The sequence below is a fragment of the Paraphaeosphaeria sporulosa genome, assembly GCF_001642045.1.
Source record: "Paraphaeosphaeria sporulosa strain AP3s5-JAC2a unplaced genomic scaffold CC84scaffold_4, whole genome shotgun sequence".
NCBI classification, from domain to species: Eukaryota; Fungi; Ascomycota; class Dothideomycetes; order Pleosporales; family Didymosphaeriaceae; genus Paraphaeosphaeria; species Paraphaeosphaeria sporulosa.
In genome coordinates this window covers 374,610-399,656 of record NW_017253363.1, presented here as the reverse complement: position 1 = coordinate 399,656, position 25,047 = coordinate 374,610, and the positions used below count along the sequence as shown (strand labels likewise).

The following is a 25,047-nucleotide window of genomic DNA, read 5'->3' as shown; positions in this document are numbered from 1 at the left end:
ATACCAGGTCTTCAAAGAAACTATCCCTGAGATATCAGATATCATAATAATCTACAAGATTATCCTAATACGATATCCCTCCCCAGTTATCTGCAGAATCACTTTGACCTTCAGCAAGTCTCTCCCTCTCCCTCCTCCTTTCCCTCTGCCTCTTCCTCTCCCTTAGGTGTTTTGGGTACTTCCTTTTTGATATACATGATCTCTTGTATACCAAATTCATAGCTATGGGTCTGAATACATCCATCCTATCCCATGGGTATCCCGTGGCCTCGGTGAGATGCGCAAGGGTGGGACTGAAACATATACAGAATGTCTGGAGAGCGGCGCCGCGATTGATAGCCCCCCGCACGAGATTCTCGACTCAGAGAGCCCCTTTCCCCCCGAACACACGCAAGTCATGTTCATTGTATAATACTCACTGATGAAGTCCAGCAGAAATATTTGTGATCTGGGCCAAGAAGATTGGGATTGTGGGCGCGAAATTTGGCGGAGTGATTCTGCGTCGAGTATCTTGAAATCTTCAGATAATCTAGACGCAGGAGTACTGTGGTGTTGAATATTTGGTGGTGAGCTTATTTTGAGAGATGGCCTAAAGTGATATGTTTGAGGGTGTCCTTGTGGATTAGCAACCAACACTCCAACATGGGACAGTCCAAAACATAGGTTACTCCCTCGCCTATATCGAATCTGGAACGAGTAAATGTGGCGGCCCACTGGATGATTAAAGGTACTTCTTCAATTGGTACCCGGTTCTTGTGAAGATATAAACCTGTGAACGAAGCACTACGGGCATCCTGCGTTCAGTAGTGTTAGCGCTATGGCTGGCCATGTATAGAATCTGTAGTCTCGACATTCTTGATCTGTAAGAAACTCTGGGTGCCTACCTGAAGTTCAGGCATAGCTTGCTCATCTCCCCATTGTTTACTGTACCCAATTCCATCTATAACTAGGGCCTTGAAGCTGGGCTAGGTGAGGTGTCTGAAGAGATATCGCAGCCTGATGTCATACTGGTTGCTACACCCCGAAATGACCAAATGCTTAACGTCCTTACAATGGGCGCTCATCCGGATCAGGAGACTCCATGTTAATTCGATGCGCAGGTCCTCGCGTGGGCCCAAAAATACACCGCAAACACTAACACTGCGCAGTTTGACCATACTACAGACAAGATCGCCTAGCTCCTGATTGTACTGTGAAGGTTCTGTTCGTTAAGAAGACTATAATCATCCACAAGCATATATAACTTCCTGGTTGCAAAAGCTGAAGTCGGATCTGGAACAGTAAATATCAGAATGGGGCAGCATATACTTGCAATTCTCTCTCAAAAGAGGGTTTCCTGCCAATTCCTATAAAATTTTGATGCAAACCACTGAACATCCGCGATCCCACACGCTGCTACCCTCTTCAAGGCTGATTTAATGCAAAAGCAGGGGCTGGGCAATAGCGAGGAATCTTTGACACAATAGGGAAAGTATTCTCAGACAAAATCATAGCTTCGCTGAAGCTTCCGTTAGTTGTAGTCTGTACAGCTCTGTTGATTCCAGATGGGCAATTCAAGACGTGCAGTGTCTGAAGCCCGAGACAATACTTCTGCCGCGATCTCAATAACTCGCACAAGCAGCTCATTCGGAAGAATCAGGAGGTGCGCATGAGACTTCAGGTCTGAAGTGGTAGTGTGAGACTGCACGACCGACGCGGGTTCAACATTCGCGTTACCCACGCGACATTTGTTGGAGGGGCGGCACCCCGGACTTGCTGTCGTTTTTTTATCAGGCTAAATGGCTAGGACACGTAGGCGGTGGCGATGGGCTGAGGCGCGGTACAAGGTACGTTGTGTAAGGTTACAAGAAGCGGCCGCCGGTCATGATGAAGAATTATGAGCCATCCGCGCTAGCGTATACACTGTTTTGTCCCAACGCGGCTTAGCGTCTAACATACATCATCACCATAAATAATTGGGAGTGTCGCAAGACAAACATGTACAAGATACACGATTCATGAGCAGCGAACATACAGTATAGCATTGCCGAGTTTCATGATGGCACTTCCACTGCTCCTGCTACAAATATGGGCGACTGTCGGAGCCGCAACTATCGACAATGCAAAGACGCTACCATGCGAACCATCATCCTTCACAGACCCAATCGTTCCAGGCGCTAGAGTCCTCTCTATAACAGCTGAAGAGAAGCGAAACTTCGACATTCCCGCTGTCCCCGGCCTCCTCGAGCCAGTCTCCGACCTCAACTTCTGCGACGTGCAGATCTACCTTACTCACCCGGGGGCCAACGATAAGGTCCTCGTAAAGACATGGCTGCCACTCACACGAGATCTATGGAATGCTCGTTTCCAGGCGACAGGAGGTGGTGGCTGGGCTACAGGCATGCTCGACCTCGCGCTCGGTCCCGCAATCGCAAGCGGCTACGCAGCCTCTTCAACAGACGGCGGACATCCGGTCGACTACTTCAGCGCAGACTGGACTCTAAACCAAGATAAGAGCATCAACTGGGATCTCCTGCAGAATTTCGGAACACGAAGCTTAGCTGATCAAATATACGTTGGCAAAAGCCTCACGGAGCAGTACTATGGTCAGCAGCCCCGCTACTCTTACTGGAATGGATGCTCGCAGGGTGGACGGCAGGGTTATGCTGTTGCGCAGAGATATCCGGAGCTACTTGATGGCGTGCTTGCTGCTGCACCGGCACTACGCTTCCCAGCGCTCACGATGTCGTTCCTCTGGCCGAACCTTGTGATGAAGGTGTCCGGGACGGTGGTCAGCAACTGCGAGTTCAACTGGTTTGCATCGAAGGCACTTGAAGAATGCGACATATTGGACGGAGCCAAAGACGGAGTGATAGGAGACCCAGACACCTGCACGTTTGATCCGCGAAGGCTTGTTGGAGAGAAGCTGGAATGCTCGGGTGTGGAGATTGAGGTTACGGAGGCGATGGCGGAGGTTGTTCGGAGAGTTCACGAGGGTCCCAGCACGCCATTTGGGGAGAACGTGTTTCCAAGCCTCACTTACGGGACATCTTTAGCTACCTTCGTCAATGCCACAGCCAATCCTGATGGCAGTCGCACCTTGAACGATCCTGGGCTGGATGTCTTTGCCAGGACTATATTGTTGAGAAAGTCGGATAATTCTAACGTCTCCGAGTTGACATCAACCGAGTTTTGGTCTCTCTGGGTCCAGACTAATGAGAACTACGGCTGGATCATGGACTCAGATAACCCAGATATGTCTGCCTTCCGCGACGCGGGAGGAAAGCTTCTCAGCTGGCACGGCACGAATGACGACATCATACCATCCAAGACTACAGTCAATTACCGCCAGCGTGTTGAACGGGAACTTGGAGGTGCGAAGGCTGTGGATGAATTCTTCCGTTTGTTCCTCGCACCAGGTGTGAAGCACTGCGCGTTCGGTAACGGTGCGGTGCCGAAAGATCCATTGGAGACCTTGCGTAATTGGGTGGAGAAATACGAAGCACCCGATACGCTTGAGGCTGAGACTAAGAATAAAGATGACGAGGTAGTGACCCGGAATCTGTGCCGCTACCCCCGGAAGTTGAGGTATCTAGGTCTTGGAGATGTCAACAAGGCAAGTAGCTGGACCTGCGAGGGTGGCGATAAGGAAGAGGAGTTGCGAGGGGAGAGGAAGACGTTCAGGGACGAATTGTGAACCCAACATGGGTCATTATGTGGGTTCAGGCGGTGTGGCAGATCAAACAAAAGTCCATGGATTGTTCAAAACGGTCTTGGTAGTGAACGTGAGCATTCTCTTAATCCGCAGCGTGGATCTGCAGCTTCCTGCCAAGATATTAGCATGCCACGAGCACGTGCCGCTTCTGTAGGGCCTGATGCTGAGCCGAGATCGTACCCGCAATGCATGCGTAGGGTGTTATCAGAATAGGCGGGGGCCATGATTCGTGGTGTACCGTTCTTGAGCACTCACTAGTTGGTTGCTCTGATGTTTCCTTCGAGATTCTGACCGTGGTTATTGCATCATTACCGTAAGATTCTCTCGTGTCGTTCACCTGGCGCCCTCCCACCGACGAACCATCCTAGGCACGTCGAAATAAGTCCGCCATCCCTCCCATACACTTTTATGAGTTGTTAGCGCATTCTTTTCCACTGTGGAATTTCCATGTATTCTTCCAATTGAGTAAGTTGCTCGACGGGGCTCCCTGACTCGTGTATGAGGTGGTCGTAGATTTGGGGCAGGTCTAACGAAGCTAACGGCCGACAAGATCTAAGCGCTCAGCTTTGGACCCACTCTCATCGATAGATGGTTCTAATGCGAGCCACTCACCTGCGCGTACCAGATGTTGAAAGGAATCATATTCGGATACCGGCAGCTACAGTTGCGGTCGTATCGTTGGGAGAGTCCACGCTCGCCGTACGCTGGGTCCAAGACAGCGGTTGTCAATACCTAGTTTTGAATTCGTCGCGGGATGATTAGCTGAGTGAGTCGTGAAGCTTTGTAGGGAGTCTCGGGGACGCCGCCGGGGCTAACTCCGGTACTCCGAATAGGGTTCGACGCAATTGTCTGACCAAAGTTTACAACGCCGATTCCAGTTCTCCACACCTCAATCGTTTTGTAGTGTGCTAGCGAGGATCTACATGGCTTCAGTTTCAATGACCCTTGTACGGGGCTCCGGCAGGGAATACTTCCACAGCCTACCGCGCTCTCTTACCCCTCTCATTTGCTTTCCTCTTGCTACCCAACACGGAGGATCGCCTTTCTCATGCACGGTGAATATGGCTGGAGTAGATGAAAGACACACGTTGAGGGGTGAGAGCCCGAGCAGACAGATTTTGGTAATCTGTTTGTGTCTTTTGTGCTTCTTTGTACTTGTCTTCCAGCATGGTACGTATCCGTCTCCGCAAAGTTCACTGTTGCTGGTATTGACCTCTGATCAAGGCATTCGATTTGGCCAGCTCCACGGGAAGGCTAGAAAGTCCAGATTGCTCGAAGTAGGATTGTACATTCAGTTCTTGACCACGATTGCCATCGTCTCAAGTGTCGTTCTGCTTGAGGCCGGGTTAGCTATGGTCACAGATGGCCAGTGTTATGCAGCAAGCGTAGTTTGCATCCTCCTTTATTGCATTAGCAAGACAGCACTGTAAGTGCTTCTCCTGATTCCGAACGCGCGGCAAGATGTTGATATGCGAACAAAGCTACATGAACTTCAACGAACACGTGCACAGCCTTCGAGTACCACGAGTGACACGAATACGTGATCCGGTATGGCTTACTTGTACAGTTTGTGTCATAGCCGGTGTCGCAGGCAGTATATTCTTTGCAGCTGCAGCACCAGTGGCACAGCTGGAAGGCAAGACTGGCCAATGTAACATTCATCTTACAAAAGAGGCTATAATCAGCCTCTCGACGTTTCTTCTCGCGGTGGGGACCTACCTTACTGGAACCCTCGTTTGCATACTATGGCCTGCGCTTAAATCACATGCAGTTCCAATATCAACCAGGACATCGACCTACACCGAACGGCGGATGAGCTTCTTGAGCGTCTCAAAAGATGGTAGGCTCCAGGAAGATGAGCGGAGCAGGAAGAGCAACAACATTATGCTGTGCAAGAATCTTATGGGTTGGACTACGATCTTGTCAATTGCCGTGATTAACATGACCGTGTATCTCACACGGGCTGAGGCAAAAAGAAGCCATGTCTGTCTTCTGAGCTGTGTCACCGATGGTAAGCGAGTCTCTGCAACAAGCAAACGAAAACTGACAGATAGCGCAGCTGCGTTGTCAATGATCATTACGAGCTGGCTGGTCAAAAACACTGCAGGGGGTACATTGTGTTCCGCGCAAGGCGAAGAGGTCTTCCTGAACCGATTGAGCAAGTTACACGCCCATCAGGACGCCGAAACCAAGTCTGTATCCAACCACCAGAGGACGAGGAGTGACTCTTGGACCGAATACATGGATACGCTCGGTCAAGAGAAGCACGCAAACTTCAACATAAACTTCATCGAGGCGCGCACGCAGACTGGCACCGCTTGGCCCGGGGTTTTGCCGGACATACTGGAGGAAGAGTGGACTCAGCTTGCGTGAGGCTCCCGGGTGACGAAAGGAAAGCACTTCCACATGCCCAGAATAGCTCTTACAGCTGCACTTCGCCACTGGTGCTCCTTACACACGTGACGTCAAAGCCAACCGACAACACAAAAGCCCCTCCATGCGCAGAATCCGCCTCAGGAACGGATAGTGAACGCCACAAGATCTATGCGGCTGTCCCGCTGCCAGCGGTAGAAGCGCTTCGCAAGCGCACGGTAACTCTTCTCAAACCCGCTGTCACTCCAACACCGCCCCCGAACACCGAACTAAAGCATCGGCCAACAGGCGACAGACGAATTGATAACATGTCGCGCTCCAGCCCCTGCTCACGTTCGTCGAATAGATCCATAACACGGAGCTGGCCGCGCATTCACTCTCCCTGCCTTTGACAAACGAGTCTCTCATCGAGAAGGAAAGACGACGTATACTGAGGAGGGTTGTTCTACACTCACGCGCGCTGCACGCGCCACCGGGCTGTCGGAACCTTGATTGAAGATTGGAGACGAGCTCGGCGCGCGTTGATATGCGCAGTGTCTAGTGGTCGAAGGGGCAGTGGACGGAAGGTTTTTTGTAGTAGTAGCGAGCGGAAAGGGCGCTAAGAAGGGCACTGGTGACGTAAGCGAGAAGCGCGTGCTGATTGGCTACGTGCTTGCTGCAGATGCCTCGCGACTCTACGGACTTTAAAACGGAAGGTACGTAGGAAGCGCGAACCTAAATGTCTTCCTGGATGTATGTCCTCGCACTGCACATTTCCCCACCGTACCTCACAGCACCGCCAACCCAGCAACCAAGCCCGCAACCACTGGCCCCAGAATCCCAGCTTCCCTCCCCGCCGCAGCACCAGGCGTCGCCGAGGGCGCAGTGCTTCCAGCACTCTCACTTGCCGTCCCCGTCCCCGTGCCCGTGACCAACAGCTCCGTCGGGAGATTAACCAAAACCTCTGAACCTCCATTAGCACATGCGCAAAACAGCTCAAAGCCAGGTAGGTCGTCAAAGACTCACGCCCCGGCGTCGCCGTAATCTCCACAAGCGTATTGGACCAGCTATTTGCCTCGCAATCCTCCGGCAGTGGGCTCGCCGTGCACGCAATCGTGAACACCGTCGTCGCCGTCACCATGGTAGTGACTGCGAAGGGGCCGCTGATGCTGGGGACGTTGCTCAAGATCTTGCCAGTTGAGAAGCTTGTAGGCGTTGATGTTGGGATGGGGAGGTCGGTTGGTTCATCATGGAGGTGGATGAGGTCTGCAGACGGTTGTGGAGTTAGATACAAAGGTTGAGGGGGCAATCAGACGGGAACAGGATCGGGGAAGACACGAACCGCCGGGCGTGATGGTGAATTCGACGATGCCGGACCAGCTGTTTGCGATGCAGTCAATCGGTAGCGGTGTTGCTGTGCATGGGATGGTGAAGACTTCGGTCGCGGTAACGGTGCTGGTAGATGCCCATGCGCACGTTGCGAGGGCTGACCCTAAGATAACAGCGTACTTCATGCTGGGCTTACGCAATAGTGCTTTGGGGCGTGCAGTGAGTTCTTATGGAGATATATGCCATCCTGTGGGGTGGACCGGTGAACATTGGCTGGGCGACTGCGCCTCAGAAGGATGGGTTTTTACGCGATATTACTACTCGGTGCCTAGCAGTGGGGGCTGGATTGCTTACAGCTCTGAGCCACAGTCTGCGCCATGCCCAACATATACAATTTCCAATTCTTTCCAGTGTAACAGTACGATACAAGCTTAGGAGCGGAGTCAGAGCTATACAGGCCAACGCTCTCGCAAGCCATGCCAATCAATCAATCGCCAACCATCCCCGTCTATTAGCGCCAATCCAATCAAGGCTCATTCTCTTCCCCAATCCATCCCCTTTGCTGCAAATCAGAGGTATTAACTCCCGTCCATGCAATGCATTCGCTTCGCTTCACTTTACTTCCCCACCGGAACTACCCTGCCTGATGTCATCCCCTCAGCTGGATCCAAGGTGCGTACAGGAGTGCGAGGCAGTCTATTTCGTACCGTTGGTGTCAGCCATCTTGGTGTCTGCGTAGGCCTTTGCGGTGAACTCCTTGTTGCCCTCGGGGGTGGCTTTGATGGTGGAGTCGCCGGGGTTCCAGTTGGCGGGGCAGACTTCGCCGTACTTGTCGGTGAACTGGAAGGCGTCGATGAGGCGGAGGGTTTCGTCGACGGAGCGGCCGACGGGGAGGTCGTTGATGGTGATCTGCGGAGACGGTCAGTCAGTTGGTGCTTCTGGAAAGGGCGCTTGCAAGAGAGCGAGCGAGCGTGTGCGTCGTCTTTCGTCGTGCAAGCCTTCCAGCGCGAAGGAGAGCACTCACCTGTCGCACAATGCCATTGGGATCAATGACGAACAGCCCCCGCAGCGCAATGCCCTCCTCCTCAATCAGCACGCCGTAGTCCTTGCTGAGCTGGTGGTTCTTGTCGCTCAGCAGCGGGATGTCGATCTTGCCGAGGCCGCCATCCCTCCTGCTCGCGTTGGTCCACGCAAGCAGGCTGTACTCGGAGTCGGTGGACGCGAAGACGACCTTTGTGTTGCGGGCCTCGAAGTCGGCGGCGCGCTCGCTGAAGGCGATGATCTCAGTCGGGCACACGAAGGTCCATGCCATGGGCACGAAGCCCAGGACGAGCCATTGCTTGGTCGACGTGAACTGCGTGAGGGAGAGGTCTGCGCGCAGGCGTCAGTACGGGGTGGCGGCACGGCGGGCGTGGGCGAGGAATGGAGCTAGGGTTAGGCTAGGGCTGTGATACTGGCGGAGGCATGGTGGTAGGCGTACCTTCGAAGGTGCCATCGACGACGGCAGTGCCGCTGAAGGGCGGCGCCGGCTTCTGGACCCGCGCCTTGGGCGTGTAGGCGGCAAAAGCCATTGTGCGTGGTCGTGTGTGGGACCGAGTGGGCGAGGACGGCGCGGTGGTGAAGCGCAAGCAGTCAAAGAGGTTGAACGAGCAGTGATGGGCGTGTCTCAGCTGCAAGCGTCGCGCGCAGGGCAGGTGCAGGTGGGCGATGTTTGCAAGCAAGACCTTGGGCCAGATCGGATTGATAAATCAAGACTTTGCGGCCGTCGAAATCAGCAGATTATTTGTTCCAAGCTCCCGTTCCGACTTAGACCGCCGACTGTCTGTGCAACCTCAGCTAAGCATCGCGCGACAGCACAGAACAGAGCTTCTCGCGCCTTCGTCACTCCGAGTGGACCCTCTTCTACGTAAAGCTGCTGCCAAAGCCCTCTGGTCGCGACACGCCTTGCCGATAACGGCCGCCGACCGCCTGCCGCATCATTCGAGGCGCGTCGGCTTACACAACCCTTCAATTACTTTTTATCAACGTCCCGAGCTAGCGCGTATGCACCTGAAAAGAGCCTCATTGGGCCATCCGCCACCGCCCTGTCGCGCCGACGGGTCTGCACGTGGAGCGCCATGCAGCTTTGGTCCAAAACACCATCTTGCATTCTACACACGTCATGTACGCTATATAGCTAAGCTACGCGACCGACCCACCACGGGTGCTCCGTGTGTGCTACCTTATCAATCGCTGTGCTCGTGCTATGATATTCTCCATGCCCGCAGCGGTAGCGCTTGGATCTTGGTCACCGCCGGTTTGATGTACCCATAGAAAGTCACCACTCCGATGATTATGCATATCATGTTCATCACGTAGTATCCGTCCGTCTGCACATGGCAGGTACCACCGCCCGCCTCGCACCGGTGGCGATCGGCCTCCAGCGCGCAAGAGAAGGCCTGTGTTACAAGGTCACCCTTGAGGTTTGCTGGGGCCTTGGTAGGCGGCTCGCACGTTGCCACTGTGAAGTAGTCGACAAAGCGGAGCACAAAATAGCGAGGAAAGGTACCACCAAGGTTGGACACACTATTGTCAAGTTAGTAAGGTACTCAGTTCTAGAAAGGCGGTGGGTTTGCTTACGTGGCGAGCAGAGTCATGTACGTGCCTCCGATGACCGGGTCGGATATCTTCGCGTGAAAAGCGGAGACCGCAACAAACATGACTGTGTTCATGAACGTCGACAGTACGTGCTCGCATATAACGAGCAGCAGGTACCACGTCGTCGTGCCGCCCGCAGGGAAGATGGACACGACGAATTGGGCAAATCCGGCCGCAGCCAGCCGTCCAACGAATGCCATAGACCAGATATGCATGGGTGGGTATGTCTGGCACCACTTTCCAATGTAGTATCCGAGCGACATCTCAATCGGAAAGTCGATGAGAATCGTCAGCGCAAGGTCCTCTTGACTGAAACCTTTGGCAAGTAGCTTCAAGCTTGTAACGCCGTCGTTGGTTTGGAAGCCAATCTTCGCAATGAGATGGATCACGATGAAGGTTTGAATGTTCGGAAGCTTGAGAATCCCCCACATGGTCTGATAGACTTCCATGATGCCTTCCCTCTCTTTCGTCCTTTCTTCACGCTTCATCAAAGCCAATCCTAGAGTCACGGCCAGGTATGCCCAGCCCCAGAACGTAAGGTAACTGTCCAGGTTCATCAGGCCTGTCTCGCCAGGTGCACTCGCTGAGCGGAACCATTTGTTGGTAAAGTCGACCGAGTTGAAGGCGAGGAAGACGGTGTGAGAAAGAAACTGGCCACCAGTGAGACCAACGGTTTGCGCTGTAGATGCGAAAGGGAGATTCTCTTGCGAAAGAAGAGTCAAAGCCCATCCTGGACAAACATCAGTATGATTCTTCATGATCTGCACGGATGATCTTACCGTCAACCGCAATGTCCTGTGTTGCACAGAGGAATACCAATGCGAACCACCAGAAGGTGAAGTTCCAGATTCCACTGCCATCAGTCTCTGAAGCCGAGCTCATAATTCTGTTCACTACAGAGCCCAGCCAGAGCATGGAGAAGCCCGAGACAGTCTGGATAGGCAAAATCCAACTCTTCCTGCGTCCAACCTTCGGCGACCATACCGCGTCCACGATCGGGCTCCAGAACAACTTGAGTGAATACGGGTATGCTGCAAGGGAAAAGACCCCGATAGCCGAATACGAAGCATCCGCCTTCTTGAGTAAAAAGGGCACTGAGCCCATCGCGAGACCCATCGGTATACCTTGCAGAAAGTACAACAGTACCAGCAGCAAGAAATTTCGCTGATCCTTCTTGGACAACTCAGAGAAGCCCTTGGACTGACCCTCGCCATCTTTGTCTAGCTCTGGTACTGCATCGTCCAACGTAAAGCTCGGGCGCTGCATCAGGGAGGCGGCCTGGCCCGCGGGTGAGCTCAGATCGATGGACCCGTGCCTCCGCCGGTGCTCGAGGATGTTGCTCATGGTCGCGCTGCTGTTCGCCTGCCCGTTCTGCTCTTTAGGCGTCTTTGCGTTGCGCTTGCTCATTTGTGGATCGGTGTCGGAGGAAAAATCGCGGTCGGAGAAGGAAGAGGTGAGCAGAGGGGCGCTCTCCCGCGCGTCTGGAGCGGCGAGGCTGCGGTGTGCGGCGCGTTTCTTGTGTCGCGTTCTATGCTAACTGTATGTACTGAGGTCCGCAAGCTCGACTGCAGCTCCACTGTACGAGCGGTGGTGTTGACTTGGTAATGGGGTGTTCGCGGAGAAGTAGGGTTGTGTATAGAAGAAGACGTGGGATAAGAGGGGTCAATGAGTGGCTCGCCGGTCGGGGATGGCATCCATAAGGAGATCTAACAAGGGGCCCGCGGAAAGGAACGTGTCTACTTTGCGGTAAAAGTTAGTGCGGGCAATCCAATTAGGTTCGCGATGTTGCTCGGGCACAGCTGGGTGGAACGTGGCCCTTCCGCTAGTCAGCAGGTGGCGGAGGTCGCTAGCTGCCCGCAGCACAATGACAGCATCGTGGGTAAACACAGCAAGTCGCAGCAACTGTCTGTTTGGGCAATTCGCGATGTGATGGGCCTTCCAGCTCGAGTCTGGGGAGATTTCGATCACGACATCTGCGCGTAGCGATGGGTACGCACCCAGCTGGCAGGAACGATTGGTCTGCGCTTTGCACGTGAGACCGCGATTCGCCCTTTCCTATTCCAGAACGCCCGCTCCGGCATCAACATCACCCTGCAACTCACCACCCTGCCATCGCCTCCGCAATGGCCACCGCGGAAGCTCTCGACGGTGATATCAGCGACCTCCGCGACCGCATCGCGACACTCCAGGCCCATCGCGCGAGCTTGACGTCCATCCTCCTCTCGCAGCCCCACCTCCCGACGCGACTCGAACAGCGCCCCGTCCTGCACGAGCGCAACCGTCGCAATGCTGCCAAGCTTGTGCAAAGGCAGTCAAATCGCAACCTCGAAAATGTGTATCGTGCATGCGCCGGCGTCACAGCTTACAAGGTCAAAGATCCGGATCCCTGTGCGGTAGACAACGGCAACGTCCTCGGTGTGCGCATAGATGTGTCGGTTGGTGGCAGATTCGTGGACACCTATCATGTGCTTTTCAATCGGCCAAACGCGGCGCACAAGACCATGTTGAAGATCCACAAACATACGATTCCGCCTTGCATTCCACTGCAGCCGCTTGCGAACAAGTGGTTACCCTTGACCAGGAAGAGCGCAGAGGAGCCTAGGGAACAAGACTTGGTCAGGTTTGGCAGGCATCTGCGGAAAGAGCTTGCGAGCTGGCACCTCAGGTTGGAAGCGCTGGAGACGCTGCAGAAGGATGCAAAATTGCCAGGCCGAATTGCGCTACAAGAAGGGTTGCAGGGGGAACTTGAGCCTGGAATGGTTTTGAACGCATTTGTCAGTGACGACGAAGACTCGGAGGCGGAAGAAGGGGCGAATGAACAGGATGGCACTCCCAGGATCTCGAGTATCGACGGCGATGCGGCGGTACGGGAGATTACGATCACATGGTCGAATGGCACAGTGGGCATTTTCAAGGTCACGAAGGATGGCGAAGTCGACAAGGCTGCTGTGAGGACGAAGGAGGGCACACGAGATGCCTCGCTGAGTAGTCAGGCCCTTGGAAGAGTCGAAGGGCTGGTTCGAAGGCTCGAGGCGTAACTCATCAAAGTCCAGCTTCAATCAGTGAATTGTTTGACGGGACGGGAAACGGAGTTTGGATGATTACACGATACCCATAGTTCATTCATTATCGAAGGAAATTCTTTTCGGTCGACGCGTCTCCGTGCGACAGTCCTTGCAGTACCGGAGCTCATCGTTGGCCGCACCAGCGTTATGCACTCAAGTATCGAACGACGTCCACTTCGACGTTCGATCCTTGCAGTCGCAAGGCAGGCGAGAAGGAGGCGGAATGTATCCGAGCAAGTCGATGCTCGCGACCAACCCACAAACATGCTGTGGGGTCTTCGAAGTTTCACCTGGCCTCACAAGCACCTGCAAAACGAATACGAAAACGTGGGGTCAGACTCGCTGAGCTGGGCGTAGGTGAGATGGAGAACGGAAGAATGGTGGCTGCAGGTACACGAATAGAAGAAACACGACACTGACAAGCGGCAGGCGCCGCCAAATGACACATAAAGGCGCCTTGTCGCGAAAGCCGGAAGGGACGCGAAGACAGGGAAGTGGTCATACCATCGGCCCTTGTCTACTCTTTATAAACATTGTGCAACAAAATCGATGCGGAATCTACAAATCTACAAATCTACAAATCTACAAATCTACAAACACTAGACGTCGGCCAACATCAGGAACGGTGGGTGGGGTGAGGAAATGGGGCGAGTGGCGGGATAGTCTCTGAATGATAGTAGGTTGGGGAGGCAAAGGGAAGGGGCCAGCACGAGGAGAGGGTAAGGCAAGTTAGAAGCAGCTGAGACCGGGCAATATCCGCGCTCCTTCCGTCTCCTACCTCCACAGGTAGAAGCCGCGTACCTGCAGCTATTCTATCAATCTCTCCATATCACCTCACCTAAGCCCCGGCCAGCCATCCTCGACCCCACGTTCTCGTAGTCGTATCGCTCACACTTGTGACGCGGTTCTGGGGCCAGATCAGGATTCGGAGACGCGTCACTTGTTCGTCGGGGGCGATACGATACCCGCGAGGCCATGACGGTGTTGAGCAGCACGCACAGCATCATGCGGTAGTACGGCATATGCACTAGTGACTTATTTTGGCCGCGAGGGGGTGTAAGGCGCAGGGCATGTGAAGAGAGTGAGTGGTCCTCTGGTCGATTTTGTGTTTACGGGCAGTCTGCTCGACAGGAAGAAGGTGGGAGCGACGAGCAATGAACATCACCAACCATCACATGCAAGAGCGTCTTATTTTGGCCCCGAGGCCACGACTAATGCAGGGGATGCGAAGTGATGGGTGTGGATGATTGGCCAGGTGTATGCGGCTGAGGTGAGATCGGTTCCTGCCGTCCACTGAAGACCCAGTGCACCGTTCGATGGATGCAATTCTCCGAAGTCTGTCCACGCCATCGGTCAGGACACCGCGCTTCGCAGACCGAGTCTTGCGTTGCGAGGAAGCTTTTTTTATTTGACGGGCGTGCTGGAAGCGGCATAGGGTCCCGGCTAAGCGGGGCAGAGACTCTCCGGTTTGGGCGACGAAGGAATCGGTCTTCCTTGGGCATCGCGAGTCGACCCGGGATTCACCCCGAACACCCACTGGAAGGCTACCTGCAGCTACTCGATTGCATGGCCCCGCCTCAAAGCGACTCAAGAACCCAACATTCCATTCCTGCCCCCATCTCGACCATGATCCAGGTCAATGGGGGCACGACCATATAGCGCGACCTCAGGCAGGGGCTCGGCATTGCAACTGTAAGCTGCGAAAGTCGCGGTATATCACCAGCCCAGCCCCATGCTGCAGCATCGATGACTACACCATGAACAACGAACGGTCAAGGAGACGTTCAGAGAACCCATGTAAGCCTATGCGGGGTGGGGCGAAAATAACCTTAAACCAAACACACGAGCCGTCTTACATTGGTCGTCGCCTTCTTTTCATCCAGACGTGCTTTCTTTGGCACCATCTGCCCCGAGTATATTTGGCGGGCCAATGGGTGGCCGTGGAATTGATTAACGTACCGTTGTACGCAAGTGGGCAGGGACGAGAATAGGCTAGACCAGCCCTACTGCAGCCCAAGACGTCTGCAGCTGGAAGACGCGTTTCGACGAAACAAATCGACCCCAGCCCAAGGCCTTGGAGATTCCGTTATCGTGTAAATACGGTGCTTACTGCATGTGGATTATGGCACTGGGGTCCTGGAAGATGTTGTGGGATGGAGCGCGGGATATATGATCGACAGGCCGCGATGAGCAAAGCTGAATACTTTGAGTGCTTGATCAATCTCGTAGACAATGGCTTCGCCGGCTGATGTCTCGTACGCCGATGTCTTCATCGGCTCCTGGAAAGACGCCTCCAGGGGCTCGATCAAGGGGACCAACATTACAGTTTCCTCTAAGAATGGTGTCATTCTCGTCGCCTTCCTTGCTCTCTTCGTTCAGTTCGCTGGCCAGCATCTCTGGGGCATCGCTGCGTTCCTCTGGTACCAGCTCCGACTTTCCGGGCGACCGAAATACAATGCTGCTCTGAGGTATCAGCAGGACATGTCCATCAGGAACAATGGTTCGCCAGGCCAAACGCTGTGGACGCTGACTCGCATCGCGTGGGCATGGCGACATGCCAAGGGCCACAAGAAAGAGAAGCAGGCGTGGTGGAGGGTGAGCGGGCTGCCAATCTTTGTGCCGTTGATATTCATGGTTCTGTTGACTGCCACGGGCATTTTGTCATCCAACATCATGGAGACCAGCAAAGTAGACATCTTACTAAGAGGAGATGGTAAGTGGCCCCGAAGAAACGATCTCGACTTCTGCATGAACGCTGACAGACGCAGAATGTGGGATCTGGGAGGTTCCAGACGCGAATACAGTCAAGGCCAGCGACAACGATTTCATGATTGAGAATGCCAAATACATTGGTGGTGTCACGGAGTTCGGTCGCATCTATGCCCGCGCCTGTTACAACACCACTGGGGATGTCAACTCGCCCATGTGCGAGGCCTTCACAACCAAGGCGATCCCCTACACCTCTCACACGAATGCATCGTGTCCATTCGACAACCAGACTTGTATCTATGGGAACGAGAACTTGCGAATGGACACCGGCAATATGGACACCAACGACGTGCTCGGAATTAACACGCGCAAGGACAACGTTCACTTCCGCAAAGTGACTACATGTGCACCTCTGCAGCCTGATTTATGGACGACCAGGGAGAACACCACCAGTCCGATGGGGAAGGACGAGTACCGCATAAAATGGAATTGGGGCACCATACCCTGGTACAACGACACGGACTATGTTGCAGAGGCAGACAGCGACAACACCAATCGCCTGTCTAAGGGCTTCACGGGTTACTCGATGGTGTAGGTGTTCTCGCGCCCCAAACGCTTTGTTAGTGCATCACACTAACTCGATCTACTTAGAACGCAGAGATATTACCGCCTCGATTCACGCCTGCCTTTCCCAAGCTCTTCATCATTCATACCGCGCAAAGAATTCAACACGTCTGATGGAGACATATACTTCATGTTTCTCGCTGCACATGCAGTCAACTTCGCTAAACCCATCGACGACCCCTGGTTCTCCGCCCACCGCGCCAATCCCGGGCCCCTAAACCGCACTTACTACTTCAGCGACCACCTGCTCTCGCCCCTAGGCTGCGTCGAGCAATTCCAATTCTGCAATCCCAAGAAAGGCGACGCACCCGACGCATGCACCACCCTCTCCGGCATCGTCCCTGCTACCGCAGCCGCAAAATTCGACCTCGACTTGACGCCCATGCAGTCCGCCATCGTGGATCTCCTCATCAACGCCGTCTACGCCAACAACGCTATCATCCTCCAGCCCATCAAGCTCCTCGCAGATGACACGAGCAACGATGGCGTGCAAATGCCGCTCCCGAGAAACCAGTGGGTCATTGAGCTGCAGGATATGCACAACCGCGTGCTCACCGAGATCCAACGCATAATCGTCGACTACGCGCGCGGGCCCTCGTCGGCAGCCGCAAAGCAGTTCCTCGTTGTACCCGACAGTAACTACCGGAACTTGTGTAGCATGATTAGAGCAAGGACGAGCGGGAAGTTTAGCAGCATCAATACGTATGGGCTTGCGCTAACGGTGGGCCTGGGTACACTGATCATTCTCGCGAATATCTTTCTGGAGAGCATGATTCGGTGCTTCCAGCGGCACAGGAAGGCGCAGCATAGGGGCGTGGATACGTGGGTTGAGGATGGCCTGCTGCAGGTGCATAGGAGGACGTTGGTGCTTGCTGAGATGGAAGAGTGGGAGGGTAGGAACGATGCAGTGCCGACCACGAGACATTGGTGTTCGCTGGCGAGGAATGGGCCAATGGAGACGAAGCGAGTGGAGGAAACGAAAAGGCCTTCGATACACGTGGAGGATGTTGATGCTGTGAGGAGGGTTGATACGGATGAGACGCTGGCGCTTGATAGTCCTGGGGAGGCGGGATCGAAGGATAGGAAAGGGGACGCAGGGAAGTGAGCTTCATTAGGGCATGTGGGTGAGTAGGTTTCTTTGGTACGAGCATTTGAGGAACGCAGTGCGTAAGATCAAGCCGCTGACGGAGGTTCGGACCAATTTGAGTACGAATCACCTAGCTTGTAATCATCTTCTGCCTTTTTTCTGTGTCCTTGCTTGAGTTTCAAACTTCGGAAGGTCTGTTGGTATACCAAGCATGCCGAGTGAGGCTAGGGCGAGGTGAACTTGGCCCCCAGACGCGTGGACTCCGCGCTGATCCGAACTAGTCTGGCCACCACCTCACCTCAACACGATCATCAATTATCCCGATGTAGACCTTGTACCTTGAGCACCTGAAATGCGCGTGTTCACCCTAAACTTTTCCTTATTAATCCACCATAGCTCCAGGACGTCATGGAGGGCTCGTTTATACGTTTTCGTCTAGAGTCTAAGCATCCTCCCGTAAGCGTTACCGCTACTGGATCGAAAACAAAACGACGAACAAAGACAGGATGCCTGACGTGCAGGACGCGTCGCAAAAAATGTGATGAGCTGAAGCCTTCATGTGTCGCCTGCCGGCGCAATTACTTTACTTGCAGATGGCCAGACACGAATTCGATCCGTGAAGAGGGTTCCTCGCCCAATGCTTCTGCCGAGAAGAGAGCATCATGGCAGCTGACACAGACCTCACTGAATCCATCATATATCCTTACTAGCCAGCCTTTCGGCTACAAAGCCAGGGATTCCTACCTCCTAGAACATTACGTGTTGGTCACGTCTCAGCAGCTGACTGGACGAGAACACAAGCAGAACCCGTTTCTTGAGCTTCTCATGCCACTAGCATTGCAGGATAGCAGGGTGCTTGAAGGCGTGTTGGCTGTGAGTGGGGCACACCTCAGTTTCCAAGACCAACGTTTCGAATCCGATGCACGTTCGCACTATGCAGGAACCGTTCGAAGTGTCAAGTACACGCTGCTGGCCTGGGGGATGCTGGAAACGCATGACATGATAGCACTGTTGACAACAACACTGCTCCTCGGTTATTTTGAAGTAAGGAGAACCGTAAAGTCAAGGACGTAGAAGGATGGCTTACGTGTAGCAGAGCATCATCGGCGACACACGCGGCAGCGTCTTCCATCACCTGCGTGCGAGCCGCACGATCCTCCTCGAATTGCAGAGCCGGCGCATTCCAGATCCCTCCCACCTCGCCTTTTTAACAGAGTGGTATGCCTTCACAGCGATAACCGCAAACGTGACACTGCACACCTCCTTCGCCACCATGGACCGGGACATTCCCACCGACAACTTCCTCTCCGCCGACGCCCTGCAAAGTCTCAACAAAGGGACAGCAAGCTATGGCGTCCTCTTTGGCGCAGCACACAAATTGCTTGCCCTCATCGTGCCCATCAGAGACGCAGCCCGTCGTCTGTCACACTCCCCCGATCTCTCGGCACACCATGAACAATTACATGCCTTCGAAGCACAGATCCGCGCCAGCAACACAGGCGTCTTGCGCGCTCACCCCACCGCCTCAGAAGTCGGCGCCGCAATCTACCACCAGGCTCTCCTTGTCTATCTCCACACCACCTTCCACGGTACCGCCCCGCCAACCCCCGCGCTCTACGCAACCATCGATCCCTGTGTCGACCGCTTATTCGAGCTCATGCGGGCCATGCGATCTCAGTCTGCGGTCATTACTACGCTCATGTGGCCGGCGCTGGTGATCGGGTCGTGTGTGCGGAAGGAGGGGCAGCAGGCGAGGTTCTCGGCGTATATGGAGGCACTGCCGCTGCGGATGGGGAGTTGTCAGCGGGTGCGGGAGGTGTTGAGGTGTATGTGGGAGGCGCGGAGGGAGGATGAGAGGGTATACGGGCCGTATGGGTTGGAGATTGTGATGGGCAAGATGAATATTAATCTTTGTGTTTCGTAGGACGGGCGCAATCTTGTGTGAAGTCAGAAAGTGCATTTGGGTATTATTGACCCATCAAGGCATTTCAGAACTGGAACAAGTGATGTAACATCCCTAGGTATCTCAAATGGATAGGAACACCTGTGAGCAAACAGACACGTCATGTGCACCACGAAAGCTTCATACCTTACAAATGATCCTCCTTTCCTTGTAGTAAATTACCTCCTAATCTTTGTTCAAATGCGCACAGAATGCCTCACTAAGTCAATCATGTATCATACGCCGATCATCTTCACCACTCTTGATCCGCATCCGACTAATCCAGCATCCCTCCGTCCGCTCTATAGATACTCCCCGTAACATACGAGCTCTCCTCGCCCAGCAGCCAGGAAATAACCTCCGCGATCTCCTCCGGTTGCCCCTCCCTACCCAAGCTCAGAAACGGCAGTGGCAACGTCCCCTTTCCCGCCGCCATTGCCTGCACCATGGGCGTGTTCGTTTGCCCAGGGGCCACAGCGTTTACGCGAATTCCGCGTTTGCCCGCTTCTTTCGATGCCGCCTTCGTTAGCCCGTGAGCGGCGTGCTTCGACGCTACATACGCCGAGTCTCCGGCGAACCCGATGAGGCCGGATACAGAGCCTACATTCACGATGCTGGAGGGCGAAGACAGCATGTCCGGGGCCAGCTGGGCGCGCAGACATTTGAATAGCCCGACAGTGTTGATCTGAATCGTTTCGTCGAACTCTTCGTCGGTTATTTCTTCGATGTTCTTTGGGGCCCAGAGCGGGTGGAAGCCCGCGATGTTGGCGCAACCATCGATCGTTCTGCTGAAGTGCTTTCGGGTGTGGGATATCCAGTCATTCACGGAGGCAGTGCTCCGAATGTCTAGAGGCGTGGATATGATGTTCTTGGGGCTGGAGAGCGACGCTAGCTCCTCGTGTGCTTTGGTTAGGTTGGCTTTGTTATAGTCTGCCAGAGAGAGCAGCGCTCCACGCCGGGCTAGGATGCGAGCTGTGGAGAGCCCGATGCCAGATGCTGCGCCGGTGACGGTGATGAGTTTGTTGGTGAGGGAGGAAGACATGGTTGGGCTCTGAGAGTACCGCGAATGCAGATCACATGAATCAAATGGAACAAGTTTGATATACGAAAGCACAGCGTGGATTCTAGGTGCACAATGAGATCAAAGTTGAATACCGAGTGGAGCCACCGCTCCTAGGGCTGCCAGCCATGCTCATATACCAGACGTCGTTCGACCACACGCGCCACGGGAAAGTATAACCGAGCTATCCGCTCCCTATCCCCGCGACCACACATCGTCCGGAGCAGTCACCACGACCCCTCCACCCCGCAATCCGCCGTTCCGAGCCTCAACCCGAGCCCCAAACAACACCAGGCCGACACACTATACGCGCTATGCTCATCCAGGAGACCCACAAGGATGTGCCGACCCAGGCGGGCGGCGATATGAGTAATTGAGCCCAAATCTGCTGGATTGGGTGAATGTGAGGCTAACATGGGATGTAGGGATCTTCCTCTTCCATCCTACGATTCCGAATTATCCCAAGGCGAAGTTTCCGGGTGTAGTGGTGTTTAGTGAGATTTATCAAGGTAAGACTGCTTGCACATATGGACTCTAACCAAGTCTTCTTCCATCAAAACTTCTCTCTCATTTCTACTACTTCATTTGTTTCTCATCCATCTCACCTACTCATCGCTCGATAACATCTTACCTTATGCTTCTAATATCCAAACTATATCCCCATTCCAGGTCACATTACTTCCTCTTCCCTCCATTTTCATGATCCATACGGACCTATTCATCAAACCACCTAACACCCCAAAGTAACCGGCCCCGTCGCCCGCTTCGCCCGCCAAATCGCTTCCCAAGGCTACATCGTCGCAGCCCCGTCCTCCTACCACGAGTTCACCGGCCCAGAGCCCCTCGCCTACGACGGCCCTGGAACAGACGCTGGAAATGAGTGGAAGGTACGTTGCCTCGTTCCTCGCTCATCCTAACCCTTCCATTTCCTTCCCACAACCACCTCCATCCCTTCATCAGCGCCATCTCACACGCCCAGATCACAAAAGAAGTCAGCGCCTACGACGAAGATGCCACCCTCTCCATCGACCTCCTCAAGTCTCTCGACACATGCACCGGGCGCATCGGCGCAACCGGCATGTGTCTCGGCGGCCACCTCGCCTACCGCTGCGCACTGGACACCCGGATCTCCGCAGCGGTGTGCTACTTCGCGACCGACATCCACAGCCACTCTCTCGGCAAGGGCAAGAACGACGACTCGCTGGCCAGGGCCAAGGACATCAAGGGCGAGCTCGTCATGATCTTCGGCAAACTAGACAACCACGTGCCCCCCGCGGGCCGCGACCTCATCCGCAAGACCCTTCACGAGGCGGGTGTCACATTCAGTTTCTACGAGCATGCATGGGCCCAGTACGTCCCCTTCTCCCATCCCTCATCTCCTCTCTATACCCCTAGCCCGGCCCAGCGCGACACCCTATCCTTCCAAACCTGAGTTGCTGATTTTCCTGCGTGTAAACAGACACGCCTTCATACGCGACGAGCTCTCCAAAGGCCGCTACGACGCCGCACTTAGCGGCGTCTGTTTCGAGATGCTGAAGGAGGTGTTTGGCCGGACGCTGCGGTCAGATCTGGGGCCCAGGAGTGGGGGGGATGTCGAGGTCGAGGATGTGTGCTAGCGACCATGCCGCAGGTAAAAGCGAGCGGGAGAGAGTGAAGAAAGGTCTGGGCGTGGGCGTGTCGGCATCATAGGACACGCAATAACGCAACGGGGAAGTAGACGTGGTGGACAGCATCACAATGTCTGAACTGGATTGAGTTGCTAGCGGGCTGCACATTCCATGCCATGCCAAAGCTGCGGACTACATATCGCCTATTCTGAACTGTTACGGTCAAGCACCCCTTCTAGCATTCGTGCTCATCAGCGTAATCTTCTTCGCCTTTTTCTTCTTCCCCCCGCCCGCCTGCTTCTTAGGCGCCTCATCCTCCAGACTCATGGCCTGAGCCTGAGCAACCATCGCATCTTCCTCGTGCAAGAGATCCTTCTCCCAGTCCTGCAGCCAGCCGTCGTCGCGGTTATCATGCTCCAGAGGCGCCATGATTGGGGATGTAGCGGCCACGATAGCCGTGCCCCAGACCGTGCGTGAAGTAGACGGGCTCGTCGACGGCGATGCCAGCGAGGCAAAGCCCTGCCCACCCCTCCTTGACGGCCACGGAGGCGACGTCGACGCGCTCTCCTCACCTGCCTGCCCGGCCGCCTCGCTACCAGAAGCAAGCGGCTGGAAGTCGTTCGCCGAAAAGCCCTCCGAGATGCTATTCCTCTTCCGCCTTGCCGCCGCAAACTCTGCGTACTCGGCCTTCTCAGCCCGCAGCCGAGCCTTCTCCTCTTTCGTCTCCTTGTCCTGGTTCTTCCTCCTTCTCCTTTCGATTTCTGGTCTGAATTTTTCCAGGATTTCGGGCGCGACCGTGTCTGTCCAATCACATTCTAAGAAACTGACTTCGCAGCCGTACGGGAGATGGGCGAGGTATTTTGTGCGCTTTCGCAGATCGTCGTCGATGACGTGGCCGGTGGACACGCGCTCGACTCGCGGTAAGATTGTGGAAGGAAATGTTGCGAAATCCCCAAAGGCAGCTTTGAGGATGCGTATGTCTAAAGGCGAGAGGTAATAATGTAACAGCGCTTGGTAAAAGAAATACTCTGAAGGCGTATGCTGGGTGTCATGTTGTTGGCGATTGCGTATTTCAGCAAGTGTAGATCCGAGGCCAGGACTTGTTCGAGACGAATGTGATGACATGGACATTTTTCGGGAGTTCGCCTCGGCTGCGTTGACAGACTGATCGCTGGTGGCCGTTTCCGGGGCGGGAGTAGGAAACTGTGGATGGGGGCTCTGGCCTGACTTTGCTGCGTTCTGAATTGAGTACATGTCGGGCGTTTCTGTGTCGAGTCCGTGGAGCACGATTGGTGCCTTCTTCGATTTTGGTTCAGCGGGCTTGGGCGGTTGCTCAGGCGGATTGCCTACGCCCTTGATCTTTTCTTTCGATTCTTGAATAGAGCGTATCGCCTTCCTCACCCACTCAATGTTATCTTCACCAAACATGAGCTCGTCTTCTTTCTCCTGCTGCTTGAGTTGATGGACCTCAGAGTCGAATTGCTCCAGCATGTAGTCCTCGCCGCCACGCATGACGCGGGCGTAGTCCATCACTTCAGCAGCATGGTACCAAGGAACATCCGCCTCCTTGCCTAAAGCATCGGCACCGTCGCGTGGCATTGCAAGTGTGCTGCCTGCTGGCCTCATGACTAGCCGCAGGACAACATCACCGCCCTCTTGAGGCGGCAGACCTTCCTGACCCATGTACCAGCGCACAGGTCTCGTCTCTGAGATGTAGATGCTGTCCCAGCACAAGGGGCACTTCTTTGACCGCGCCCTCTTCTCATGGACGCCTTTGCCGTCATCTTCCGCGTGCATGTAGCGGATTAAGCATGGCAAGCAGAATATGTGGCCACACCTTGCCATCCTCGGGGCTACCGGAGTCCCGAGACATATCGGGCAGGACGCGTCCTGTGACTGCGACGAGGCCAATATCTGCAGGACATTGTTCCAGTCAAGATGGATATCGGCGTCGACGCTCTGAGCGCGGTAGTCGCCGCGCGGATCGACAACGAAGCGATAGTTGGCGTGCACGTACCTGTGCAAGTCAGCCTTTGGCCCTGGGATGGGCATGGGAAGGAGCGACTCACCTCGCCTTGTCGGTGGCGTGATAACCCGACCCCAGGCCCCATGTCGGATTTCTCCGATAGCTCCTGCCGTGGCCGTGGCCGTGGTGGTTCTGCGGGCGCGGCGGGAGGCTGAAGTTCATGAGGTGGGTGATGTTGGTCTGCCCTTTGCGGCTGTTGAACGGGCGCATGTTGAGCTGCGGAGGTTAGCCGCGACTCGATGCAGATTCGCTCGAGCGGCACCTACCGACTCAGTAATGGCATCGTCGTCGACCCTGGCGAAGCGTTTCGAGGCCTTGTGCTGCTTGCGGCCCTGCTGGGTGCTGCGGGGCGTTGGACTTGCGCGGGTGGCTGCGCCCGCACCGAAGCTGCTGCCGCTGCGTCGCTGGCCGAAGCCGTCGCCACTCGCGGTCGAGCCCGGCTGCGTCTGGGCTGGAGAGAGCTGGCCAGAGGGCGCCGAAGCCTTGGACGAGGTGGGGATTGCGGGAGGGTTCGACGACATGGTCCGACCGGTGCGGGCGGCGACGATGACGACGGCTGCAGGGCTCTACCGTGCTAGAGCAACACGGTCGGGGGAGGGGTCGAGGCAAGACGCGGCGCAAGGGGAGCGACAGGAACGAGCGCACGGGAGGAGGGCAGCAAGATTGGTGTATATGGTCGGCGTTTGGGCCCCCGGATGGGACTTGGAGAGGGAGTCACGGCGGACCGGCGAGATGACATGGGAAAGTCGCCATCAGTCACGTGGGCGCACGACTGGCGCGGGCGTCGAGGTGTTTCGTCTGGCGTGCTGCTTCCGGACCACGTCTCGGCGTCTGCACGCTCGGCCGCTGCAGCCTCTTCCCCAGACACTGCACGCCCTGCCGGCCTGTCTGCGCCCGTTGCACCCACGACTGCGC

At 55.0% G+C, this 25,047-nt stretch overlaps 11 protein-coding genes across 11 annotated transcripts; 6 read left to right on the top strand and 5 right to left on the bottom strand.

Annotated features, from left to right (window-relative positions):
* Nucleotides 1-2,038: 2,038 nt before the first annotated feature.
* On the top strand, nucleotides 2,039-3,676 carry CC84DRAFT_1088775 (feruloyl esterase B precursor; the record flags this gene model as incomplete). Its single annotated transcript, XM_018174273.1, has 2 exons — nucleotides 2,039-3,145; nucleotides 3,200-3,676. The coding sequence occupies 2 exons, from the start codon at nucleotides 2,039-2,041 to the stop codon at nucleotides 3,674-3,676; spliced, it is 1,584 nt and encodes a 527-aa protein (XP_018037054.1).
* Nucleotides 3,677-4,896: 1,220 nt separating this feature from the next.
* CC84DRAFT_1055764 (uncharacterized protein) lies at nucleotides 4,897-5,785 on the top strand (the record flags this gene model as incomplete). Its single annotated transcript, XM_018173538.1, has 3 exons — nucleotides 4,897-5,120; nucleotides 5,176-5,705; nucleotides 5,754-5,785. Coding segments are annotated over 3 exons (786 nt in total), but the record flags the coding sequence as incomplete, so codon positions are not given.
* A 1,049-nt stretch (nucleotides 5,786-6,834) lies between these two features.
* CC84DRAFT_1174629 (uncharacterized protein) lies at nucleotides 6,835-7,560 on the bottom strand (the record flags this gene model as incomplete). The annotated part of the gene is made up of 3 exons (XM_018180105.1): nucleotides 6,835-7,010; nucleotides 7,073-7,312; nucleotides 7,389-7,560. 3 exons carry the CDS (start codon nucleotides 7,558-7,560, stop codon nucleotides 6,835-6,837), a joined length of 588 nt encoding a protein of 195 aa, XP_018037052.1.
* A 511-nt stretch (nucleotides 7,561-8,071) lies between these two features.
* On the bottom strand, nucleotides 8,072-8,946 carry CC84DRAFT_1185871 (thioredoxin-like protein; the record flags this gene model as incomplete). Its single annotated transcript, XM_018180827.1, has 3 exons — nucleotides 8,072-8,284; nucleotides 8,400-8,746; nucleotides 8,856-8,946. The coding sequence occupies 3 exons, from the start codon at nucleotides 8,944-8,946 to the stop codon at nucleotides 8,072-8,074; spliced, it is 651 nt and encodes a 216-aa protein (XP_018037051.1).
* A 505-nt stretch (nucleotides 8,947-9,451) lies between these two features.
* On the bottom strand, nucleotides 9,452-11,777 carry CC84DRAFT_619024 (uncharacterized protein). The gene is made up of 3 exons (XM_018186893.1): nucleotides 10,792-11,777; nucleotides 9,995-10,742; nucleotides 9,452-9,940 (listed from the first exon to the last, which is right to left on the bottom strand). Exons 1-3 carry the CDS (start codon nucleotides 11,417-11,419, stop codon nucleotides 9,619-9,621), a joined length of 1,698 nt encoding a protein of 565 aa, XP_018037050.1. The 5' UTR covers nucleotides 11,420-11,777; the 3' UTR covers nucleotides 9,452-9,618.
* Nucleotides 11,778-12,135: 358 nt separating this feature from the next.
* Nucleotides 12,136-13,050, top strand: CC84DRAFT_1215723 (uncharacterized protein; the record flags this gene model as incomplete). Its single annotated transcript, XM_018182740.1, has 1 exon — nucleotides 12,136-13,050. One exon carries the CDS (start codon nucleotides 12,136-12,138, stop codon nucleotides 13,048-13,050), a length of 915 nt encoding a protein of 304 aa, XP_018037049.1.
* A 1,973-nt stretch (nucleotides 13,051-15,023) lies between these two features.
* Nucleotides 15,024-17,549, top strand: CC84DRAFT_610995 (uncharacterized protein). Its single transcript, XM_018186891.1, has 3 exons — nucleotides 15,024-15,790; nucleotides 15,846-16,377; nucleotides 16,438-17,549. The coding sequence occupies exons 1-3, from the start codon at nucleotides 15,310-15,312 to the stop codon at nucleotides 17,513-17,515; spliced, it is 2,091 nt and encodes a 696-aa protein (XP_018037048.1). The 5' UTR covers nucleotides 15,024-15,309; the 3' UTR covers nucleotides 17,516-17,549.
* A 164-nt stretch (nucleotides 17,550-17,713) lies between these two features.
* Nucleotides 17,714-19,516, top strand: CC84DRAFT_610953 (uncharacterized protein). The gene is made up of 2 exons (XM_018186889.1): nucleotides 17,714-18,541; nucleotides 18,594-19,516. Exons 1-2 carry the CDS (start codon nucleotides 17,906-17,908, stop codon nucleotides 19,419-19,421), a joined length of 1,464 nt encoding a protein of 487 aa, XP_018037047.1. The 5' UTR covers nucleotides 17,714-17,905; the 3' UTR covers nucleotides 19,422-19,516.
* Nucleotides 19,517-19,586: 70 nt separating this feature from the next.
* CC84DRAFT_1163013 (putative short chain dehydrogenase/ reductase) lies at nucleotides 19,587-20,634 on the bottom strand. The gene has a single exon (XM_018178153.1). It carries the CDS (start codon nucleotides 20,479-20,481, stop codon nucleotides 19,717-19,719), a length of 765 nt encoding a protein of 254 aa, XP_018037046.1. The 5' UTR covers nucleotides 20,482-20,634; the 3' UTR covers nucleotides 19,587-19,716.
* A 109-nt stretch (nucleotides 20,635-20,743) lies between these two features.
* Nucleotides 20,744-22,335, top strand: CC84DRAFT_1163012 (alpha/beta-hydrolase). The gene is made up of 5 exons (XM_018178152.1): nucleotides 20,744-20,868; nucleotides 20,925-21,008; nucleotides 21,244-21,386; nucleotides 21,479-21,849; nucleotides 21,959-22,335. Exons 1-5 carry the CDS (start codon nucleotides 20,814-20,816, stop codon nucleotides 22,113-22,115), a joined length of 810 nt encoding a protein of 269 aa, XP_018037045.1. The 5' UTR covers nucleotides 20,744-20,813; the 3' UTR covers nucleotides 22,116-22,335.
* On the bottom strand, nucleotides 22,239-25,000 carry CC84DRAFT_1257960 (uncharacterized protein). The gene is made up of 3 exons (XM_018184780.1): nucleotides 24,399-25,000; nucleotides 24,176-24,348; nucleotides 22,239-24,123 (listed from the first exon to the last, which is right to left on the bottom strand). Exons 1-3 carry the CDS (start codon nucleotides 24,651-24,653, stop codon nucleotides 22,329-22,331), a joined length of 2,223 nt encoding a protein of 740 aa, XP_018037044.1. The 5' UTR covers nucleotides 24,654-25,000; the 3' UTR covers nucleotides 22,239-22,328.
* Nucleotides 25,001-25,047: the final 47 nt, after the last annotated feature.